The sequence below is a fragment of the Aulostomus chinensis genome, chromosome 15 (genome assembly GCF_037954235.1).
Source record: "Aulostomus chinensis isolate RoL2024-O1b breed Wild chromosome 15, RoL_Achi_v1.0, whole genome shotgun sequence".
Lineage (NCBI taxonomy): Eukaryota > Metazoa > Chordata > Actinopteri > Syngnathiformes > Aulostomidae > Aulostomus > Aulostomus chinensis.
This window is the reverse complement of record NC_141334.1, coordinates 16,824,921-16,850,298: the sequence shown is the minus strand read 5'-3', so window position 1 is coordinate 16,850,298 and position 25,378 is coordinate 16,824,921. Positions and strand designations below refer to the sequence as shown.

The following is a 25,378-nucleotide window of genomic DNA, read 5'->3' as shown; positions in this document are numbered from 1 at the left end:
ATGGGACACCGATAGAGATAATGATGAAGAGACAAGGAGAGGGAAAAAGTGAGAGAAAGACAGGCTTGGATCCAAAAAGTCCTGCAAGAGAAACAAATCTGATGAAACTAAAACTATTGTGAGCAACTGTAGCAGTGTACAATACACACCCGTAGACATTAGTCACATGTATTTTTCAGAAGACACTGAAAATACACACATAATAATGAATAACTAGTACAGCAAAAGGTATCTGTGTCTACGTACATTCCTATTCAAGTGACGCTGTTTGCAATACTGAAACTGTGTCAGCCCCACATAATCTCAGACGATGTTTGGCTCAAATCTGCAATGGATTCCCTCCACTCGCCCTGTGCCAAGCTGCTCTTAAGCGCCTCTGCAGACGGTTACTTTTTCCTCCTGTGTGGGAACAGAGCTCCCAAGTATTTCAACATCCCAGCAAGCAAATCAATCCAAGTTAAAATTCAGACTCCTTTGTTGTGCGCCACAGTGGTGCTCAACTAAGTATCTTGTTTACTTGTGTGTGATCATCAGACGATCTGACAGGGGTCCGGACCCCTGTGGGAGTGCAGAGGGGTTGTTTGTGTTTGTTTGTTCTGCATATATTAAAGTGCTTATTTGTGTCCTTGCTGGAGGGTCCATGGGAAAGGTAAGGTGAGATGTGCTGGGTAGCCGTTGGGACTCAGTGGTCCAGCCAGTGGTAATGTGAAAGCAACCTTAGCGAAAAATTTGGTGCAATACATTATTGATAAAACTGGAGGGCCTAAGTATGTTGCACCACATCCCTTCACATCCCCCACTCTGAGCCTCTTGCCACTGATATGTGCCTTTCATAATGCTAATGAAGCACATATGTGAATATTGAGTATGTGTCAGGGAAAAAGTGAGTCCTATTTACATCCGCTTTGACATGTTCATGTCAGCATCATTAATAAGCAGCAAGAATGCTCTCGCCCTCATATGAACTGCTGCCATCATCACATGAAATGATTTATGAAACCTTGAATTTAAATTAACAGCCCATTGTTGGAGTCACAGGTGATGTGATCCACTTCATTCATTCCTATTCTGCCTTTAACCTCGCCCCCTTCCAGCGATTCCTCTCCTCTCTCCCTGGCAGCCTCCTTTTACAACCTGTCTTCCTCGATTTGCTCTCCCTCTTCCGCATGCTTGTCCCGCTCTGTTCCTTTGTATATCTCCATCTCTCCATCATTGCCCCTTTTCATGTTTCTGCTCTGGCTCGCCATTCCCCCTCTTATTTCTGGACAAACAACTGGCATTACCCAGCCTTGCCTATATGTTGTTAACTGGCTTTCATAACTTTATTCTTCCCTTGCTTCTCTCCATCACCCCCACACACACACAAGGTTGATAATTACAAGCAGTGCTGTAGAGCTCATGGCCCAGTTTAGAAAAGGAAAAAAAGGAGTTCTCCTTTTATTAGAAACAGAATAAAGCAATATCCAAGAGAGTGACTCCCCCTCTCTAGTTTGTGTACATACACAGAGGCATGCATGCAAACATGCATGTCGAAACAGAAATTAAAGAGAGAGCTGTTGAGAGTGAAAGGGCAAGCAGACAAGAGGAAGGGAGTCCTAAATATATAAACCGAGGAAAGCCCCTGTTGTTTGATTCAGTCAGAGCAGAAGAAGAAACGTCCTTGGCTGCTCAGTCATGCAGCCCCCCAGTAATTACCTACAACCTTATCAAGGGGAGCTCGGTTAGAGGGATATCAGCAAGCAACATAGTGAGCTCAGATGAAGCTTGATAAATACATTAGTGTAATGATAATCAACAATGAGCCATACTCTACGCTGATTAGTGATAAACCTCAACCACTACTTATTTCCTTCAGCAATTACAATCCCACGAAGGGTTTAAGTGTCCTTGATGGCCGTAGTGATGCATGAAGTGATTGCCTTGGGTTCTTATGTGCATTAAACTCATTTACACAGACACACATATAATTGTTGTGTGAATGGTTGTGCTATTAGGAACAGGCTCCTGTCTCCCCCTGGTGATTTTCAAAATGATTATCAGTGCTGAATATAAATTGTTGAGGGGCATCCCTGTGTGGAACATACAGGCTGTTACTGCTGGGACTAGAGATACACCCTATTTAATAAAACCAAATGATCTTTGACAATTATCATGCATACTTCCACCAAACATGTTGCGCTTGCTGTATGATGTGTGATGATGAGACGCAGAAACAAAGGTTACATCTCTACATTTCATCATCATTCTCATTGAAAAACTTTCCCTGGATTAGGGCTGTCATCAAACAAAGAAATTATTGGTCGACAGAAGCCCTCAAATTTCGAATAAAAATCGACTAATTTTATATATGAAAAATATACTGTGTCAACTATCAGCACAAAACCTGTTGAGGAATATTTAGACAATTGCTTTTGTCATGTTATAATAACTGACCGACACTATCATTTGTCCTGCGCACAGAGCGAGACTGAACAGAGGAGCTCAGCATCGCAGCTGAGACACAAATAGACTTTTAACTGAAAACTTTACGCTCAAACACAAAAGGCAAGTCCACTGTAAGAATTTTTACAATTAAAACAAAAACAATTAGACTTAAACATTGAAATGCCAATTCTGATATGTTCATATACGCAAAACTGACAACGTAAGGTGGACAAATTAGCTTACTGTTTTTAGGTGATTCGCAGTGTTTGTAGTGGAGCTGTGATTTACAAACTGTTGTTTGCAAACTTTGCATTCGACTTTTTTTCCATTATCTATTTTCATGAAATGCTGCCACACTGCAGATGTCTTTGACATGGTGGACGAGGACTGACTTTAAATGAAACCTTCAAAATTAAATATACATTCATCAAACCACCAGACGTTGTCCTTCTGGTACTCTTCAGTCTGTCTGTCTCTAGCGGTTCGGGCTAGTCCAAAATAGCAAAACAAGGGGGGTGTTCAAAGATAGATTGTTATCTGTGAAACAGGGGTGCTTTGAAAACACCCCCATTAGCACTTGGTAGTTTCCTCCTGATGAAATGAACGTGGCAAAAAAATCGACCAATCAGAATTTTGGTCGAACCAGAATGTACTGACGAATAAATTGACCAGTCGACTGGGAGATTACAGCCCTACCCTGGATACTGAGATCTAATTAGAAAACCAGTAATTGATCCACAGCTTGAATTAACATATACTATATTTTTTCATCCACATCATTTCAGGTGGCACTTCTACACACTCGCTGTTTCTTCACATATATGAGCAGCTGATGAATCAACATGTTGTCGGGTTCACTGACAACACCTGTGCCACTGATGTAGACCTCTCTCTGACCCACACTCCACTAACCTGGATCACCAAATGTTTTCTGTCACTTGAGCCCACACGTGCCCCATGGGTGATGAACATAGTCATGCACCTCCTCTCAGAGGGGAAAGTCAGAGGACAGTCAAGGCTGCAGCTTGTGTTTCTTGTATATTTGGTGAAAGTTCTTCAAAGCACACATAGTTGGATTTTCCCAAAAAAAGACAATTTGCAGGTCCTTTTGTTCTTTTAACTATGGGGCAGGGATGCACCAAGTGTGAGGAGCACTGACTGCATCAGCTTTATCAACGTTGTTTCTCAAACTGACCCTGGAAGCAGTAAGGACTGACTCATCACAGGATCTCATGAAACAAGAGGGGAAATAGAGTGATAAGAGATCTCACAAATAACTTGTGCCGCAGCCTCACAGAGCTTTGTAATCATAAATAGCACACATCGATTATCTTAAAGACACTGATACCTAAACACTGGAAATCCACATACCTTCCTGCATGTCAAAAGTGGAAAAAGGAATTATTATTATTTGAAAATAAAGAAGCCTTCATAAGGTTTAAGATTACCAGGCCCTTGGTGCTAATCGCTGACGTGGATGTTAAAATCTTCAATGATCAGAAAAGAATTACTGATAAAACTGTGACCATCAGAGCCGTTACATAATGAAAGACAGACAAGGAGGATTTGCCTTTATTTCATAGAGGAGGGGTATCAAAGGTGCTGAACAGATCAATGCTGTAGCATCTTTTCTTGTCGAAAAGAGCAATCCCACTACCCCTGCCTGTTAGTCTTGGTTGGTTTAGAAAAACAGCAACCAAGTAGGCTGGCTTTGAGTAGAGGAGTCAGATCGTTTCCTTTGAAGCAAGATTCTATGATCAAAAAGAGATGCAGATCATTTGAAAGAATACAATTATTACATAAAAAAAGATTTGCTTATAAATGACTTAACAATAAGGAGAGCAGACTGCAGTTGTTTGGCTGAATGTGAAAAACCAGATAAATGTGGAATACTTTGTTTTACTGCCTGTAAAACAGTTTTATTTTCCCTTTTCAATGTCAAACATTGTACTTTATGGAGGGTGTTTATGCCCCCTTTTCCGCTTTCACACACATAAAATTTGAGGGCATGCTCATGTATTCAAATGAAATTCAGTGGACCTCCGGTGTAAGTATGAGGACATATTGTGCCTCTAAGCACATGTGGAAAGCATCATGCTTGTATGCATTGGATTTGTCTGGGTGGTGGTATTATGTAATTGCAATTGATTTGCCATATAAAATCTGCTTTCCTTGTTAACTTACACTTTGATTACCTCAAAACACAGAGCATGACCTTTGAGTCAATTACTCTGAGTTATCATCTTCATTCCTGCCCTGTGGAGCAGCAGGCTACATGTGCATGACATAAAAACAGACTTTTTGCTCATGTAAACAACCTTGTGTTTTGCTAATCCAGCCAGAGGTAGACTTGCTGTCACACTGTGTTACTATCTGTCAGGGTACTTCTCTGGGGCTTCTAAACGGGGGATACCAAGTAACATGTTACCTTGACTGTGAAACAAACCAGGAAAGGACTCTGAGAACACATTCACTTTATGGTGATAAGGTGATATGGTAATGCTTCCTTGTTTATCATGTGAGCAAGTGGTTAACTTTGCACAAAGACAGAAAACAAGAGGAAACTGGTTAGCTTGACTCCATTGTGTGGTAGCAAAATCTGCCTGCCAAGAGTATAACATCTCGTGAATTAATACACTGTTTAGAGAAAAATATGTTTTGTAAAGAAAATTGGGATGCCAAACTATTCTTAGTTTAAATCTCATTAAATAATCAGGATTATTGAAGCTTGGTCTTAGCATTTGTACCCATTTGTATTTTTTCCTACTGCTAACACGCATTGGTCAAAGCTGAGGTCACACTGTCTCAACTCTTCACAAAGTCCATGTACAGAGGCTAATTATTTTAATACACGGATTCAAAATAATATTGAGGAAAACTGCTGCATCTCCACTCTTTCACAGGCTTTGTGGGGGAGACTTTTTACCAGTGTTAAAGTCAAATCGGTTTAATTTGAGGCACATATGAAGAGCTTTGATATTTGAGAGAGTTTTGATTCAGATTCATATTCAGATTCACTTTATTGGCATAGTAACAGGTACAACGAAAGGGTAAGGTGCAGGCTATCCAGTGCAGAGAAGATACATAAATATAAAAATAAGAGCAATATAAAAACAAAGTGATGAAAAATGTGCATTATACAGACTTATGAAGTCTAGGGAAGGCCATACGTAAACATGGTTTACATGGTAGAGAGGTGTGGTGCAAAGACTGCGTGATATTGCACTGGCATAGGATATTTTAAAGGAGGTAGTGACAGCTGCATGGCATAGATATATTGCACTTATTTCGTGGAGGAAGCATTTATGACTCTGACAGCAGTTGGGAAGAAACTGTTTCTCAGTCTGTTTGTCCTGGTTTGAATGGGCCTGTACCATCTGCCTGACAGCAGTGGCTCAAACAATGAATGTCCTGGGTGGAAAGAGTCCTTCAGGATGGTGTTGGCTCTCCTGAGGCAGTAGGAGCAGTGAAGGTCCTCCAGTGTGGGTAGAGGGCACCCAATGACCTTCTCAGCCATTTCGAGACCCTCTGGAGCTCTTTCCTGTTTGCCCCTGTGCAACTGGCAAACCATGTACAGAGGCAGTAGGTGAGGATGCTCTCCATGGTGGAGCAGTAAAAAGACAAAAGTAGTCTCTGGTTGATGTTGTTCCTCCTGAGGGTTCTCAGGAAGTGGAGTCTTTGCTGTGCCTTCTTGATCAGGTGTTCTTGTCCCGGGTCAGTTTCTCCTCTAGATGGACTCAGAGGAAGCAGAAGTCACTGACTCTTTCCACACATGTCCTGCCAATGAGAAAAGGCTGCAAGTCTGTTTTGTTTTTCCTGAAGTCAATGATTAGCTCCTTTGTTTTGGATGTGTTCAGGAGCAGGTTATTGTCTCTACACCACACAATCCGTTCTTGCACCTGATCTTGGTAAGCGGACTCGTCACCTCCAGTGATGCAGCCTACCACTGTTAGGTTGTCCGCGTACTTGATGAAGGTGTTGCCAGCGTGGATGGGTGTACAGTCCAATGTGGAGGGTGAAAAGCAGGGGACTCAGCACGCAGCCTTGAGAGGAGCCAGTGCTGAGTGTGAGAGCTGCAGAGGTGTGGGGGCCAATCCTGACCTTCTGTGGGTGGTCTGATAGGAAATCCTTGATCCAGCTTCATGTGGAGTGAGGTAGCCCGAGGTTCAGCAGTTTCCTCAGGAATGTGGGGTAGGATGGTGTTGAAAGCTGAACTGTAGTCCACAAAGAGAAGGCGGGCGTAGTTTCCTGGTTTCGCCAGGTGGGACAGCGCTGTGGGGAGTGCTGCGTTCACAGGGTCCTCTGTCGACCTGTTTGCCTTGTAGGCAAATTGGTATGGGTCTGAGCTGGGGGTTATGAAGGTTGTGATGTGACTCCTAACCAGTTTTTCGAAGCATTTCATCACCACTGGTGTGAATGCAACAGGCTGGTGGTTGCTAAGGTTGGTTGTGAGGGATTTTGGAGTTAAGATGAATTGTTTGGCAAAGATGCATGTTGGTAATGCAGACTGAATGAACGTCTGAAAAAAGTGACTTAGGTTTTCAATTGCCAACATACATTCGTGAGAACCTATCAAAAAATTAAATTTTATTACATAGGGTTTTGTCTGAAGTTGCACCGGTGGAGCAGCCAAGTTTCGTCGGACTCAAACTTTTCAAGAGGGAGTTTAAAGAAGGCTGATAAAAATGTATTTCTCTACTTTTGTCAGCAGGTCAAAAATTTTGGCATTCAGCCTCAGTCCGTTTAATGTGGACCATCAAAGCATGGTCATGGCGGCACAGTGGCATAGTCGTTGCCACTCACAGCAAGAAGGTCCCACGTCCTTTCTATGTGGAGTTTGCATGTTCTCCCTGTGGGTTTTCTCTGGGTGCTCCGGTTTGCCCTGCCATCAAAAACATGTAGCTTAGGTTAATACCTCTGTCAATGCTCCTGACCAAGATGCTGGCAGAGGATCTGGAATTGGTGCTGCATGTGGCTGCTCACTGCTCCATGGAGGATGGATTAAACGCAAAGGAAAACTTTCACTGTACAACGTACATGTGACAAATAAAGACTTCATCATTATGTCTGTTTCACTCATGTCCCCAAACCTTGTGGAAGTATCAAAGTAAATTGTTCAGGTACCCCTTTAATTCATCTCCTACAGTTGATTGAAAAGTAGGGAAGCCTCTGCTTTGAAACCTCTGCTTCTAAATGGAAAGCATTGTTGACAACTTCACATTAATCAGAGACAAAATGGCTGTCAAATTTCTGAGGGTGGAAAGTAGATTCAGAAGGTATTGTTATATTTGAATCTCAGCCTCATTAAAAGGGACAAATCTGACCATGGCAGATGTGTGTTTGTATTTTGTGTGATGTGGTACATTTTATTTCATTTTATTCTGATGGGAGGAGTGTGCTCCTGTGTGACATGTTTGTCAGAGCTTTGATGTATTTACTTATAATGCACACACCTACTGCAACATTAACAAGGGCTGCCAAAAATTGTGTGTGTGTGTGTGTGTGTGTGTGTGTGTGTGTGTGTGTGTGTGTGTGTGTATAATATGCAGACGCAGAAGCTGTTTAAGACAGTGAGACGAGAGCTGTTGGCAGAATACACACAGGGATGGAGTACACCTCTTGTATCTGATGTTGCTGAGTTGAGTCAACGTTATTATTTGGCAAACTTTTGTTCATTTCATACTTGTTAGAAGCCTTGCTGCACTGAACTATAAGTGCTATGTCAGAGCTCCTGGCCAGCCACACCCCCTCCACCATTCCTCTAATGATCAGCAGACCCAGATCCAGCTGGAGGTTTACTTATACCCCAGCCCTTCACCTTGTTCTCCACCAGATCGTTGAGTTTTTTCAAGCTTTTTGCATTCCAGAAACATGTGTGCCCTACTCCTGCCTGACCTGCCTGTCCTGCCTGCCTACCTACCCTGCCTGTCTTCTTCCCTGCCTGCCTCCCCACCTGCCCTGCCCGTCTTCTTCCCTGGCAGCATGGCAAGAGTGGTCCAGATGAATAAAGAAGAACCTCTGCCTGTTTTGTGTCGAGTCGGGCCACTTCATCCAGACCTGTCTAGCAAAAGAGCAGGCTTGCCAGTAGCAGGACAAATACTGATGGGCCAGACCAGAGAAACCACCTCTTCCCCAACCCGACCTCTGTTTCATGTCTGCCTGTACCTGCCAACTGAACCCCAGATGGTGGTGACCTTAATCTACTCTGGCACGGACAATAACATCGTAGATGAGAACACAGCCATGCAGATGGGGATTCCCACGATTTCCTGGGTCTGCACCGTCTCCGCCAGCACCCCGGATGGCCACATGATGGGAACCATCACACACCAGACCAGACACAAGCTTTCTGGGGTTTGCCAATTACAGGCGATTCATCTGTGGACACAGCTCTGTGGGAGCCCCACTGACAGCCCTCACCCTGGTGAAATTTCCATTCCAGTGTACTTCAGAGGCTTCTGAAGCCTTCCACACCATGAAGAAAATTTTCACCTCTGCCTGCTCTTCAGGTACCAAACTGGAACTGTCAGTTTGTGGTGGAGGTGGATGCTCCAAGCACCAGGGTAGAGGCCGTCCTGTCCCAGAGGGCCACCTTGGACCAGAAACTCCACCCATGCGCCTTTTCTCCCAGCACCTATCACCTGCTGAGAGAAATTATGATGTGGGGGACTGAGAGCTTGTGGCCATCAAACTGGCCTTAGAGGAGTGGTGTCACTGACTAGAGGGAACTGAAGAGCCCTTCCTGGTGTGGACAGATCACCGTAACCTGGAGTATCACCGCTCCACCAAGCGACTCAACACCAGACAAGCCAGACGGGCCCTCTTCTTCACCCGATTCTGTTTTTCTCTCTCTTACAGACCCAGGCCCAAGAACACCAAGCCAGACGCACTCTCTCGTATATGCTCAGAGGGGGAGGAGGACCCTGCACCATCCTACCAGCAATTCACCTGCATGTTCCCTTGGTCTGGGATGTTGAGGAGGGTGAAGGCGGCTTCAGGAGGCCAACCCAGCGCAACAGACTGTTCCTTCCTCCCACTCTCATGAAGGAGGTGGTTCAATGTGGATACTCCTCCAAGCTGACCTGCCACCACAGGAAGCACAGAACAAGGGAGTTCGTGGAGCGACAGTACTGGTGGCCCCCTTTGAGGAAGGATGACCATGAAGGAGGTAGTTCAATGTGGACACTCCTCCAAGCTGACCTGCCACCCCAGAAGCACAGAACAAGGGAGTTCATGGAGCGACAGTTGAGGGCCACCAGCATTTGAGGGCCACCAGTCCAGGAGTTTGTTTTGGGCTTGTCCCATTTGCTATCAGCATTAAGACCACCCACCAGTCTCCTCCCCCCCTGCCGATACCACATCGCTCCTGGTCCAACATCTCTGTCAACTTTGTGACTGGACTCCCACACGTCAGCTGTCTACCTCACAGAACTCACAGTGGTACGATGGTCCATTACATACCACTTCCAGGTCTTCCTTCCACTAAAAGGACAGCAGAACTGCTAATACAGCAAATCTTCAGGCTCCATGGGATCTGCGTTGATTTGGTTTCTGACAGGGGACCTCAGTTTTCTGCCCTTTTCTGGAGAGAATCCTGCAGGTTATTGGGAGCCTCCACCAGCCTGACTTCAGGCCAACAGTCAGACCTAGAGTATAAACCAGGAGATGGAGACAGACCTCGCATCACCTAACAAACCCAACTCTTGGTCCAAGCAGTTGATATGGGCTAAATACACGTACAACTAACTGATCAGTTCTGCAACTAACATGTCCCCTTTAGAGTGTGTTCTGGGGTATCAGGCTCCTTTCTGCAGGGATCAGGAAAAGGAAACAGCATTGGCGAGCATGGAAGTGGGCCCGCCAGGCCCTCCTAATGCCGGAGGAAAGGTTGTGAGTGCCTGCACGGCACATCCTGGACCAGCGTAAGATCCGGCATTTCCACCACCTGCACTCAAGCGCATTGGGGGGGGACCCCACAGGGGTACAGCTCCCTGCCAGAGACCCATGCGATCTCCTTCACCAGGAGACCCAGACAGCTTTAGAATGGAGACCACCTCAGAGGGGAAAGTCGCTGAGGAGGATGCAGAAGATCCCGCTGGAGGTGTACTGATATGCCAGCCCTTCACCCTGTTCTCCATCAGATCGTAGAGTTATCTCACGTTTCTCTCACTGCAGAAACCTGTATTCCCGTATCCTGCCTGCCCTGCCTGTCTTCTTCCCTGCAGCCCTGCCTGACCCGTTCCCTGCCTGCCTTCCTGCCTGCCTTGCCCTGCCTTTCTGTCTTCCTCCCTGCCTGCCAGCCCCCATGTAATCCCTTTCCCATCTGCCTGGTGTTCCTGCCCCTGCGTCTTTGGATTTCCCAGTTCCACCTAATGCCTGAATGTCGGGCACGCTCCTGTCCACCTCGAAGTGCCAGGGGTATACTGACAAGCTACAGTATTTAAAATAATTTGTGCATAAATGGAAAGTAAATCATTTGAAAGTTATTTCTGGTATAATTTCAAGATCTAACTCTTAAAAAAAAAAACTAAACTGTTCATATGAATGAGAAATATAGCCTTAAAAATAAACAAATAAATAAAATTCACACAACCTTTATATTTTTTCCTTTTTGTAAATAATCTACAACATATTCATTTTATTAATGCTCTTTCTTATATGGATATTATGGGTGCACATTCTGTTGTTATCATTGTTTAAAAAAACAGGACAACTTCTTTTTGGAAAAATGTGGGAAATTTCCTTCACTTCTCAGATACCCAACAAAACAAAACTGCATCAGTTTGTTTTCAGCATCCACTTCAAAAAAGCAGAGTCAAAGTCACAACCATGTTGTTCAGGGGTTGTTTTGTGTGTGTATACACACATACATGCCGCAGGTGACAGACTGCATCACCTGCAGTGTGTGAAGGAGAGATACTGCAGGTCCTTCATGCTGCTGCTGTCACACAATTAACTCTGCGCTCAAAACCAAACACACTACAACTGACAAGTTCAGAGGGAGAAGAGCTCAATAAGAACATTTTAGAAGGCTCTTGCTCCACTTTAATTTCAACATCACACTGTTTAACATCTGAGTGGCACAGGTTGTACCATGTATAACTTTGCTAACTTTTGAAATTTGTTCTTAATACAGCAAAAAACTGAGGAATAGTTTGACCATTGCTGATGCCTCTAAACTGGCGATAGTCATGGGCTGGAATGCTTATGTTATTGGGCTGTTTGTCTGCCCCAGTCTCTTCAATACAATATTCCAGGAAATTTCTACAAATTTGGCACAAACGTTCATGTGGACTCAAAGTTTAACTGAAAAGGTTTTGAAGGTCAAAAGGTATTAGCCACAAACTTCCTCTGGGGCTCAAGAATTACCAAATAAATGTTGGTGGTCAAAGGTCATGGTCATAAAGAGAGGCACATTTTTCAGGCGTACAACCTCAATTCAGTATTTCTATTTCTTATGGTCAACAAGGGCTGAGATAATACGTACCATATACTATACCAATACTATACCATCTGTATTGCAATTCTTAATTTTATGCCTACTGTTGCCTCCTCCCCCAGGTAATGTGACCACACACTGTCTTCAAAGTCCCCAAAACAGCCAAGGAGAAAATGGAGGGAACACTCATAAAATACATGACAAAATGGCTAAATGTCCCATGAAGTCCTTTCCAGCAAAGGAGTCCTGGAGTTACCGCTCACTAGCCTTACAGAGGATTTAAGTGCTCTAAAGAAAGACTGTAGATGACAATGAAGGAGTCCAGAGGCAAAATGTCTCGAAATGCTGCACCAGCCCTAGCAACTAAGAGGAGACACCTGCAGAAGCTAAGCAGCAAGCTACATCAGCCCTGAAGCACAAAGACATCAAAGGGCAAGTCTAGCATGGGTGACGAGGTTTCGGCCTGGCAACAAGCAAAACAATTTGGCTCAGGCTAAAAAGTCAGAGCTGAGGAAATTGGTAGTTGAGGAAAAGTGCCAGCAGAAGGAGAGTGGAAGGAGCGTGAAGGCTGTCTCTCTTGCTAAACAGGGGCAATCGCTGCAGTGAAGAGTTGTAGGGTGAGTAAAGATCAGCTGGAGGGAGCTGTGGAATATGGAAGTAAGTAGGATTAGCTTCATTACTAAGCTATAGGTATGATGTGCTTCAATCTGCAGCTTGACGAGGATTCAACCTGTGCCCTCTGCCCTTCTCCAGCCACTCTCAAACATATTATGACAGGCAGTAAGACCAGGCTCATTCAAGGCTGGTATAAATGGCAGCATATTTAGGTCCTCAAAGGCCTGGCAGCTGCTCTCAGTTGAAAGCAGAGTGCAACCAACACCTTCCGTCCAAGATCAACCAATCCCCTGAAGGTAATAAAATTTATCCAAGAAAAAATAGAAAAAGCCAAAAGATCCTTTCACCAAACCAGAAAAAAGACACCTTTACATATAGTCCACAACTACAAGATGCAAGTGGATGTTAACCAGCAGCTAACTGTTCCACATAGGATTGCTTCCACCAACCACAGGTCAGGTTTGGTACTGCTGTCCCCCTCGCTGAAGATCGCTTACATTAATACAGCTCACAGTCCCATGTCTCCTATGGGACTGTGAGCTTAATCACAGAGGCCTATAAACAGAAGAAACTGTGCAATGCAAAGATAGCAGCAGAAATCAAACTGCCCTGCTGGAGTACCAAAATCCATCAGGTCGAAGTCGGATACAGGTTTTGTATCTTCTTCAACCAGCACACAGCTGAGGGGAGTAGCAAGTCATGAATGGGCTCTATAACAGACCATCAGCTGAGTGTAAGAGGCAGCAGAGAGAAGTAATCAGTGGATCTGGCTTATGTGGAAGGACCCAACTGAACTCCAAGAACATCATAACTCTCCAACCTTAAGCCATCTGCAGCACTCACCACTGTGGATTTCGTGGACAGTTGGGCATGGGACACAAGCTGATGATTGATAGGATTACAGCTCATTACCTTTGTGGAGAGTGTAGCATTGAACAGCTGATAAAACCTACTGGGTCCCAATGCGCAATTGTTTCTGGAGGTTGACAATCACACCCAGCATGAGGGAGATACTGCCAAATTGGGAGAAGCCTCACCAGGAGGTCATCAACCACTCTAAACATCAAGCAAATTCCATGTACTTGCTACCAACCTATTTAGCACAAGGGACAGTTTCTACCTTCATGGCTGTTTGTTTTTTTTCCACTTTTATTATTCTGACCACCAGGTTTTTGTATACTTAAGAGCAAAAAATATCACCATGATACTTGGGTATCAAAAAATGCAAAGCTGCAACCAAATATGCCTACAGCATGGCAAGTATGAGAAAAATGCAACTTTGGGCCAGAATAATTGCAACTTGTGTATGCTTGTGCACATAGTTAATGGTCCTCTATGAATTATCCTTATATTTATCCTCTATGAATCTCAAGCTGCAGTAAAACAGGGTTATGGTGTTGCTGTAACCATCTTCTATACAGGATCAGAATTTATTGTGCACTGGTGTTGGGCTTTGGATATAAGAGCCAGCTTTGCTAAGTAAAGCATTGGCTTTAGTGCCATGACAACAAGCATATATGTTTTGATTGCAGCCATATTGCATGAGCTGTCTATTGAATATGAATTAAATGTGATTTGAGTGGAGCACACACAATTGTCAGTCTCAAAGAAATGACAAAATCATGTCATTCAATCTGTTCCTCTGCTGTCCCTCTACTCACTTCTCTCTTCCCTGAAATTCCGTCCATCTCAGCCTCTCTCATCTCTCTCCTTTGCATCTGTGGGGACAAGTCGCCAGCATCTTCCTTGTGCTGATTGGGTGATATATGATGTTATTAGGTAGGATGAAAGAGTGCATAACTCAAACGATATAAAAAGTAAAAGGGTAGATTGAAGAAGAAAGTGAGGGAATAGAGATGCTGCACTGTTTTGACAAGCAGCTTTGAAAAAGAGGATGGGGAGTGCTGCAGTAGCATGCATGTAACAATGGGAGTAGGTCACGATTTCACTGATGCCTACACCCTGGCACGCTTCCGTTGGGAAATAGTTCCACAGATCTCATCCTTGCATCCTCTGCCACTCTCTTGCTCCCTGTACTAGTCCCAAGAAGAAAGGAAGATTGCGCAGTAACCTAGGTCTCTCCCTGGGGAGTGTGTGAGAGGGCATGGGTGGAGTTTTAGCAGCAGAGAAACTCCAAGATGACCCCCCCAGTTCTCCAGAGGCTCTGGTATAAACTGCTCTTTCATCCATGTTTCATCTTCCTCATTAAGGCTGCTTTGTAAGAGATTGGTCACTTGAGTGGGCCTGGCCAGACTAAAAGACTGAGTTTTACACTAAATCAGAGGGTCTGCAGGTTTCTCTTTGCTGTTGGCATGGCCAGGCCTGAAAGGGTGAGATGCTGAGCTCCCGAGACAACTTTGATTTCCACAACACAGAGAGCGCTTGAGTTAATTTAGTGTGCTGCACTGATGATGTCTGAGAGCTGCTGGAAAAGTTCTGTCTGTTTCTTAAGTGAACGCAAAGTAGGCTGCAGGGACTCTGCTCATTAAACATTCAACCACTCTATTTAATCTCTGTCCTCTCCTCCATTGCCACCATATATATATATATATATTTTTTTTTTTTTTAAATCTAGCTAACCCTCTCATTGACTTAACCCTCTAATGACCCTCACCTTTGCTAAAAATATGCATTACAAGCTGATGTGCTGGATAAAGTAGATACATGCATTTTCATGACTTGAATAACTCCTTCCCATAAAATTTCATATTTATGTTACATATTCTGAGAATTGCATGAATTTGTGTATAAGTACATTTGGCAGTTCCTTAATTACTAAAACATTGTTACTGAATACTAGAAACTTTTTTTTTTTGCTGAATATCTTTACAATTTTAGGGAAACTGCTCTAGAGAGAACTTCTAACAAGATATTTGCCATATCTGTTCTTTTGTTGGAAAATGAAGGGATCCATGGGTTGAAAAACTTATCCTGTATTATGGTGATGATATCAGGATACTTCAAAGACAGAAATCATCTATTCTGGCATATTCTCTCCTGGTGACCATCCCTAAAGCCATTTCACTGATGCTGTATCAGCTTTTTCAGGCTATGATTTTTCTTATCACAAGAAAATAATTACTGTTGCAGTTTGTCCTCTTACCATTTTTCTCATGTAAAAGTAAAACTGAAAGAGGAAAATGTATGGACTACAAGTATCTACACCTTGCATGCTGAAATTATCTCTAGTTTTAGTGCTTCTGAAACTTGTATATATTACATATTAATTGGGGACAAGACAATCATGTTTTTCTGGCTCTGATTTCAATCCACTCTTTAACAATGGTATCTCCCAGTGCCAAGTCATACATGACATTGTATGACTATAAATTATCACAAATTACTTAATCTAAATACCAGAGTTCCTGGTTCAACACTTTTAGATTGGTCAACTTAAATTGTCAATATGAAAGAAACTAGAATTGGAAAATGTGTATGTGATGAAAATGAGCTTTGGCTGACAACAGACTCAGAAACAAACAAACCCAACAACACATACTTTTGAGGAAGTTTGAGTCATCTTTTTTAATAATGTAATATTGCACACTATAAAAACTAATACGTGGGTTACGTCTTTATACTCAGACATGTTTGCTCAATCAATTGATTTTTCAGGTTCCGTGAAGCCGTGAATATTATTTCCTGAACCTACAGCTCAGGTATCTGTCTAACACGATTATGCTTCCCTGTGTTCTGTGTTGCAGAGCCACAGCTGAAAGGCATCATTACAAGGCTGTACAGCCAGCACGGTTACTACCTGCAGATGCAGCCTGACGGCACCATGGACAGCACAAGAGATGAAAGCAGCTCTTTTTGTGAGTGTGTGTCTGCCTATTGCCTAAACTTCTTTGCTTCAGGGATGTTAAGATTCACCAGTTTACATTGCACTGCAATGTACATGTGCACAACATAAAATTTGGAATGAGCACCACTTTGAATCAGTAAAGTCAGATCTATTTATACATAATTGTTTGTGAGGATGATTTAGTAATGTGACCCCGTAAACTGTGAAATGGCTCTCTCACCTCCTCTGCTATCAGTGGCCAATTCCTCTACGGTTGTTCAGCCAAGTCTCATGCAAGACAGTTTAGGCTGCTGCAACGACAAGTCAAAGATTACCATGCATTAAAGCATGTTTAGGGTCAGGTCCAGAACTGCTTGGATTTTCTCTATTGTACAATTGTTGCACTATAAAGGACTTATGGAGAGTCCTTATTATGACTAGGTGAAGTGTTTATTATAATTCAAAAGAAACAGCATAAATGAGATTGCTACCTAAACTGCAGAAATAGAAAATTAAAGCAACATTTACAGAGCAAAAAAATTAAATCAGTGTATTTGTCCCATATTGGATTGCATGACATTACATACTTTTGATTCAACAGTGCGGCTCAACATGCTGTGATGCAGATCGTGTTAAATCAGGCTTCATTTCTGTGGGGTGAACCTCAGTGTATTGGTAGCTGCTACATATTTAATATATCCAATCTCTGACAATGCTTCAAAATGCGTATCACCTCACATCCACCATGACAGAGATGCATATTCCTGCTTTGCTTGTGGTTGCTGTTGTGAATGCATGTGTGTGGAGGGGAACTGGAGGAAGCCCACCCTCACAAGAGGTAATATCTCCAACTTTGGTAATGTTTATTATGGACCATACTCCCGCTGCAAATACAACTATAGTAGGTGTCACAGACAGATATACAGGCACTGAGAAATAATACCCAAAATCATGTTATTTTTAATATGGGTTTGTTTTTTGTTGTTTTTTTTTGGGGGGGGGGGGGTATGGGAGACCCTGATGCTACCCATACTCTTAGCTACAAGCTGCATTTGCTGAAGCAGAGCTGTTATTATCCAGGTCCAGAGGCAGTGTAAAGCCTAGTAAAGGTGACATGGTGTTGTGTTTACTGCAACATAAACTTGAGGTCATAGCATTTGGGATGCTATGAGATGAAGCATGCAGCAGTGAGCCTGTAGCCATTCTGCCTGCAACAATGAAGACAGATAAACAGTTTGTTGCTATACACTATTGTAGATTGAATTCACAGTGTCCCCTGACTTTTCATTTCTCTCTGTTTTATTCTGTCTCTCCCTACCTTTTATCTGATTCAGCACAGTTCAACTTAATTCCAGTGGGACTGAGAATTGTGGCAATCCAGGGAGCAAAGACAGGGTTCTATCTTGCAATGAACAGCGATGGATACCTCTATACCTCTGTAAGTATGCTCTACTCAGTGAAATTATTATTACTGCTCTTAATTTTGTAAATTAAGTTATAGATATAAGCTTCATCAGTTACTGTCGGTGGCAGCAGACATTAGAAGAACATGTTTTTTTAATATTCTTATTTAAAATAAACTACTTACTTTCAGTCTGTTTATAATACATAATAACATTAATAATTCCATGAAATATGCTTTATCTTATCTTATAAACTTAATATTATGGATGCCTGGATCATGTTTTTTTTTTGTTAGTTAAAAAAATTATGAACAGACTGAAAAAAATATTGAGCCTATTTGAAAGGTTAATCATGGGAAATAAAATAATAAATACAAGGGAATGTATGATAAAATTGGATCAGATGAATAGTGCAAACTAAATTAATCTTTGAGGAGTTATTTTCTTGTGCAACATGTTTGCTGTCACAAAGGCAGTGTCACACCAAAATGAAATAAATGGCGTTGTCAAATCATCATCTTGTAGCATCTTGTGCTTGGGCACATGTTTGTAGCAGCTGTAAAGCAGCATTGAGGGATGATAGTGTTCATGCTTTATATTGTGTGTGGTTCCGTCTTTTATACTTAACATTAACTGAGCAATGTTAAAGTGTCACAGCATCAACACAGACAGGTCGAATTTGTGACTAAGAGGACAAAAAGTTGGAGAAGTTACCATCAGAGACGGTATTCCAGGATGATGATATTCCATCCATCCATTTTCTTCCGCTTATCCTGTTTAGGGTCGTGGGGGGGTTGGAGCCTATCCTAGCCGCTTTCGGGTGAGAGGCAGGGTTCACCCTGGATGGGTCACCAGTCCATCACAGGACCAAAACATAGAGACAGACAACCATTAACTCTCACAGTCACACCTACTTTCAATTTAGAGTAGGATGATGATATTAATTAATGAAACTGATTATTTGTAGTGTTAAAACCTACATTAAAATCGAAAATAAAAGATCTGCACAATGCGCTCAGGCAGGGAGCAATGAGAGTGCAGATGAGGGGGGACAATTATGCTTCAGCATGGTACAAGTCAGCCTGGCCAAATGTGAGAGCATCCTACAACTTCGCTGCTGTGGGCTTCTCACTAATGTGCTCACATGTAACTCCTTCCACCCCTGGCAAGACTGGCTGTCTACCTCATTGTAGCATGATTGGACAATCTGAAATTAGAGACGCAGACGCAGTAACATAGAGCTGGTGCTGTAGGACTATTATTCATTTTTACATGGTGGAAACTCAACCATCAAATGGTTTTGACAGTTATATTTCAAAGTCTCTTCTTTGCTGTATGGGATGGCACTGTCATTTCAGCTGTGACAGCATCAGGAGGTAAAATGGCTGCAAGATACCATTTACAACAACACCAAAGAGTGAATGAGCAGGTGGAACTGTTTCAACTGCAGGGCTTTGGGCAGGGAGGAAAGTGTTCAGCAGGGCAGATCTTGGGGATTTGATGCAGATTAGCATCTGTTCATTTCATGAATGTTATTTTAAACACTTCTGGGTGAATTTTGTCATGTCAGGCATGTTTTGTCAGTGACAGAATATTTAAAACTCCTGAATTCAATTTTTTTTAAACCAGTCTGAAATATTTCTCCATGCTCAGCCTAAACATACAGCATAATGCTGCAACACATCTAATTAATTTGTTCAAGTCAGCCTGCACTAAATCAATATTGACTTCCACATTTACATATATCCATTTTCAATAGTTTAAAAATTTAACACAAGTACAATTGCATTCCATTGAGCAATGCACATAGTGCTGATCGTCTCAGTCGCTGTATCTCTTGCTGAACATGATGGCCAGGGCTCCAGACTGTGACCAAGAGGTCTTATTTCATTACCAATGATTGAGACAGCACAAGGAATTTTTACAACTTTATGCAATTGTGTCATGTGCAAACCGCTGACTTTTGTTTCTCATGTTAAATAAATAAGAGGGAAGGAGTCCGCTAATGTTGGCCAGTGTGTGTGACAAGAGGAGGACATGGTAGCGATAAATTGCGGGGTCACACCATCTACACTCCCAGGTGAGCCTATTGTCACCAGCCCTACAAGTCCCTCTCAGGGGTGTGCGATATAATGATCATGGACAGTTAATGGTTAGAATGAGTCCACAAGCTGCCTTTACATAGAGATCATTCACACCATGAGTCGGTTGAAATTTCCTGCAGCTCTGGAAAAAGCCCCACAACATATTTTTCTCTCAACCAAATAACTTAATTTGCTGTTCTGTTCTGTTCCATAACTCCAAGTATACATGCACATAAACAAAACACAGTAAATGTGAAGCTTTCCTCCCTCCACATTTGCAACACAGGCTTGTAAAACTAAACAAAAAAAAGTCATAGAATCGGCATTGAGTCCACCAATGTTAACTTAGGGTTAGCTCGTTCAGAGGAGGTGGAACTTGGCTTTTCTGTCATTAACTATAGTCAGCATAAACATTTCTGCTGCACTACATCAGTTGTGCAGGTCTTAGACAGGCTGGAAAACCTAACCACGAAGAGTGCAGATAAAGAAAAACCCGAACCCGAACCTTCAGGCCATTGGGAGAATATCAACCCTAACTGGCTGTCACAAAACAGTCACACAAACTCACCTGATGAGCTAGAATTTTTTAAATTTTCATATGTTCACTTTTGTAGAACCTGCAGGAGTTAGTTAACCAAGCACATGTACTGGGTTGAATACAAATGACCAACATAAAGAGCGATGACAGGGTACCTTTGGGCAGCAGCGATGGAATGATTAACCACTAGGGCAGTGGAGTCAAACATAACCCAACAGTGCTTTCTTTGGTCATCTTTGTAATGACAATAATAACAGCTTTGCATAGAACACTGCATCATAATAAACAGTAATACAAGTGATTCACTGCTGTTGATTGAAGAGGTGAATTTTCAGAGGAATCTTTTTCAGAGGAATCTTAACATATCTGCTAGAAAACCAGACTTACATTCTACAAGTCCAAGTAAAAATGCCTCTGTCTGTAAAAACTGGTTTTCATATTGGCACACACTTGCAAGACATAAAGTAATACAGGTACAGCTGTGAAAGACTTCTGTCAGTCTGGCTGTAGAACTGTGTGGGTATTATTGGAGGACGTGTGAAGATTTGTATGCAACATCAGTAAATATAATAGTGGACTTACACATAAGAAAAATAAAAGGGGAGAGCAACACCTGCGCACGTGAGAGTTAAATCTTACAATATGGCAAACCCCATTTCTTATTATCCTCTGAGCCCTTAATTAGCATGCATTAGACTTTGGGGCTTTGCCTCTGAACGGAGCAAGGATTTCCTCAGCACCAGTCAATAGCTGTACTGAAGCCCACACTGTCTTCTTTCTGAGAAATTCCTCCCTCTCCCTCTTTCAAACACACGTGCTCACACACACACACACACACACACACACGCTCACACACACACACACATACACAGGTGCTATACAAATGAACAGCTGTCCTCGAGTGTAATATCATGCATATTTGATTTTATGACCCTACGTTACTCTCTGGAGTGTGTCAAACACACCGATTCACTGGTGTAGAAGGAAGGTGGTATGGCATGGTCCTTTATATACCACTTTGTACTGAAAGAACACATTTAAAAGCATGCAGACAGAGAGCGTGACACCGACAAACATTTTACTTTATGATAAATAAGACCATCACTGTCACTCTCTGAGAAGCCAAAGTGACTGACAAATGCTTCCTTTGAACAATGTTCCCATCTTTGTCTATATATTGCCTCTTCTGCTGTGTACAGATGGTTATTATACTCTCGAATATCAGCTGTTCACTCAATCTCTCTCTCATGCCACTCATACACATATAATGGCCAGGTTGTTGGGCCAGGCTCTATAACTAATAGAATAACTTCAATGCTACCTTGTGTGAGACATAAATCTCAGCCCCCTGTCATGTAGGTGAAAACAGGAAATGGCTGATCCTGGTACAAAAATAGAGCCAGCTCATTCCTGCCCCATTTTACAATCTATGTGCTCTGGAAAACTCCTCACAGAGAAAGAGAGACAGACACACAGAGAGAAAGAATAGCTTGTGAGGATATTGATATGACTGTTGATAGGCAAATTTGCGCAAAGCCAAATTTAAGGGCTTTTGTAATTATTTGGTGCTTTCATGTCAGTGTTTTGGGTTGACAAACAGCAGATACTAGGGCCCGGCCGATTTATCGGCCGGCCGATTAAATCGGCTGATTATAGCCCGTTTGAGAATAATCGGTATATAATCGGTCGGGCCCTAGTAGATACCTATGCACAACAGCACAAATTAAATGAATGTGCCAAAGAATACATTTTTGAGGTACTCAAGGTCCTGTTTCAAAAAATATAATGTTTATAAGATTCCACTATTGGTACAATATGGAAGGTAAACTGGAAGAAGCAACAAGTGACATCATCCTCTAGAAGAAAGATGTAGCCGATGTAATGCCTAAGTAATTGTAGCCAAAGGCCTTGTAATACATAAAAAAATGTGCTCGAGCAGTCGTTCATCTGAACTGTTGTCTCTCAACACACCAGACATTACTTACCTCATCACTTAACCTGACAGTGTCACATTGAGAGAGAGAGGTCCAGTTCTTACAATTTACATAAAATTAGTCTTTGGTCATCAATACACTAAAACAGTGTTGGTGGACATATCTGACACCGAGATCTAAAACCAATTATGGTTTCACCTCATTTCTCTTGTGATTTAGGGTCTGTTTGTGCTCATGATCAATTGAAGTACAAATACTGTGGCTCATTTTTGTAACTGTGTAGTGACTAGTGTGATAGAGAGAGTGAGACACACATAGATGAGATTGAGCAGGAATGAGGGTGAGACCTACTGATGAACAACTATGACATTTCTCTTCTTTTCATGGGAGGAAGTTATCAAGATGCAGGACACCACTGGCAGCCAGATACCATCACATTTGCCACAGAACAGGAGAAAGTGTGGCAGAGAGATAACTGGCCAGCACATGGGAACATGGATGGAGTGCATAAGTATAATGACAAAAATTCTGCCACTGAAGAACACAAATGTAACTACACAGCACCAATCCTGTCCTTTCAAAACTATCTGTCTTTATTAGAACACAAGCAGGGATTCCTTTTGATTACGAAATGCCTGTTTTGCGCAATACACAAGTTGAACCAGTCAATGCCTCTTTTTTAGTTTTGCCTCTTAAATGAGCACAATTGAAAGTGTTTAAAATCACTGGGGGAAAAAAGCCTTTAGAACCTTTTAACTAACCAGCTAAATAAACAATATATCAAAACAACACAAAAATGTAATCACTTGGAGAGCCCCGGCCATGCTGATCATGGCAAATATGAAGAAACACTTGACATTCTTGCTGTGGCGAAATCACTACTTTGATATTTGTTTAAACTATGATCAAATAATGTGAATGCAGCAGGTACAACAACATAATAACTCATTAGTAAACCATCTACATAAGCAGCAGGATTGTACCAGTGCTCCCTGAGCTAAAGAGATGTACACAATAATAATAATTTTTAAGAAATGTAATTTGTCAATGGTGATCTTAAGTTGATGCTGCTGCACATTTCTGTATGCGTGTTAAAAGCAGAGAGAATGCTACTCACCCATATTGTTACATCATACAGTTACAATAACCAACTACAGTCACAGTGCTGTGTAAAGCATACATCTCTCTTCCTGACGCCTTAAGACACAGGATAGCGACAGATGCTAGCGCCCATGGGTTTAGCCTCCTAGCTAACAAGTCCATCTCTCATGCTTTGGTCTTGAGTTCGATGTACTTGTCTACACAACACAGGTTATATCAGCCTGAATAATGTGCCCTGTGAATGGAATGAAAATAATGCAACACTGAGGTTATACCTGTTTATCAAAAAGTATGAGAGCAAGGAATGCACAACGATGCACCCAATTTTAAGCCCTACAAATCCATGGACACCGAAGGGTAGGAATGAGTACCGGGGACTGGTATTAACTGGTACTGGTACATGATTCAGTCAGTATTGAAGTATTGATGAGCTCCTTAAGAAACACTGCTGCTATCGGTATTCATGGTGTCTCACATTAATTCAATCTGATGTAGCTTGCAACTGCCCCCAATGATACCAAAGCTGCCAGTTCTGTACAGTCATGAGTAGGACTTCAGAATGTGTTAGCAACTAACTCTGAGTGATAGTTAATATTCTGAATGTAGTTGAAATCATAGCACAGTTGTGTGGTTGGTAGTTTTGTTGGGTGATGTCGTTGCTATTAAGTCAAGAGATTTAGTAGCTCTAAGCTGTGGCATAAGCTAATAAGTTAAGATGTAGCATGACTAAGATGAGCCGAGTTTCGTCTCTACATTTCGTACCATTAGTCGTTTTTATGGTCTTGTCAGAAATGGACAAATATGTACCAGAGAAGAGTTTTATATGGAATTCAACTGATAAAATACAGAAATGCTGCAGGTGTAATTACAGAGAGTAGGAGAGGAGACCAGTTACCTTGACGTTTTTCCAGCGCACATCATCATCGGCTTGATAGCCTAACTGCTGCTGCTGCTTTCTTGCGCTGTTTTAGCTCTCTTTGAACTCTGTCATGTCTCATCTCATTGTCAACCCATAAAACATGATAACTTTTAAACAAACACCACCGCCAGATGCAGCCACCCCCCCACCCCCTATCCCGCACCTGAAAACACCCCTAGGTAGATGCTCTTGTAACTTCTGGATGTTTTCTTACAAACGACTGTCTCTCAGAGCAAATTCTATTAAAGCTTCAATCAGAAAACAGCCAAACTGTTACTAAACTTGCCAAAAAAGTTTTACCTACACTGCAGCACTGAAAAAACTAAGAAAAAACATTGAGAAAAGTCAGGAGCAGTAACAAAATTCACATTTTTTTAAACATTTAATGAATATTCTAATATTCAAAAACACCCTGACCCATCCCCAATAGTTCAGAAAACTGAATAGCCATTGTCACAAAGTCATATACAGTTTTGAGTTGCCCTGAAGCAAAATGTAATAATTTGAATTTTTTAGTCACTGTTTGTCATCGTCTTTACTTTCTGCATCAAGCTATACAGTATAGTATTAATAATAGTATTCAGTATCAATTTGTATAAGCAGTATCAGTATCGATATCAGAACCAATAAAATCCCAGACACCCTTACCTACAGATGGGTGTGAGTACATTTGCTTTTTAAAAAATGGAAGATATGGACCTGAGAGTTGAACGGCCCATGTAAGCAACAACTCCCCTCTGAGCTGCATCATATTGACAGAGGCCCTCCAGCTATCAATCGGCAATGCAGAGGCACGAGTCTCAGCACATCATCATCCTCTCTCCCTGGGCTATCATAAAGTATTAAAGGCTGACTATATATGTGTGGTGTGAGACAGTATTAACTGTCTCATCCTCTGTAAACCCCTCTTAATAAGCACATCCATGCCCTATTGACTTACGTAACATGGTGTGTCAAAGAGAATCTACATCTGGCTCAACAACATCAGCAACATGCCCTGTTGGTGGCTCCCAGCACTGCACACTCTCACGAACGTCAATTACAAAAAACGCTTGTTGTGAATGAGCTGTACATTTCATGTTTTTATGTAAATGGGTTGCAGCAGCAGTAATGCAGTGTTATGGAAATATGGTGGGA

The 25,378-nt window shown here is 42.2% G+C and overlaps 1 protein-coding gene and 1 long non-coding RNA gene across 2 annotated transcripts in view; one reads left to right on the top strand and one right to left on the bottom strand.

Annotated features, from left to right (window-relative positions):
- The window catches only part of LOC147248951 (uncharacterized), a 44,388-nt gene that overhangs the window by 8,308 nt on the left and 10,702 nt on the right, over window positions 1–25,378 (bottom strand). The window lies entirely within an intron of this gene.
- The window catches only part of fgf11b (fibroblast growth factor 11b), a 44,134-nt gene that overhangs the window by 11,018 nt on the left and 7,738 nt on the right, over window positions 1–25,378 (top strand). The window contains exons 2-3 of the mRNA XM_086226931.1: window positions 16,183–16,293; window positions 17,597–17,700. Of these exons, the coding sequence (XP_086083057.1) occupies window positions 16,183–16,293; window positions 17,597–17,700 (215 nt within the window). The remainder of the gene's footprint in view (window positions 1–16,182; window positions 16,294–17,596; window positions 17,701–25,378) is intronic.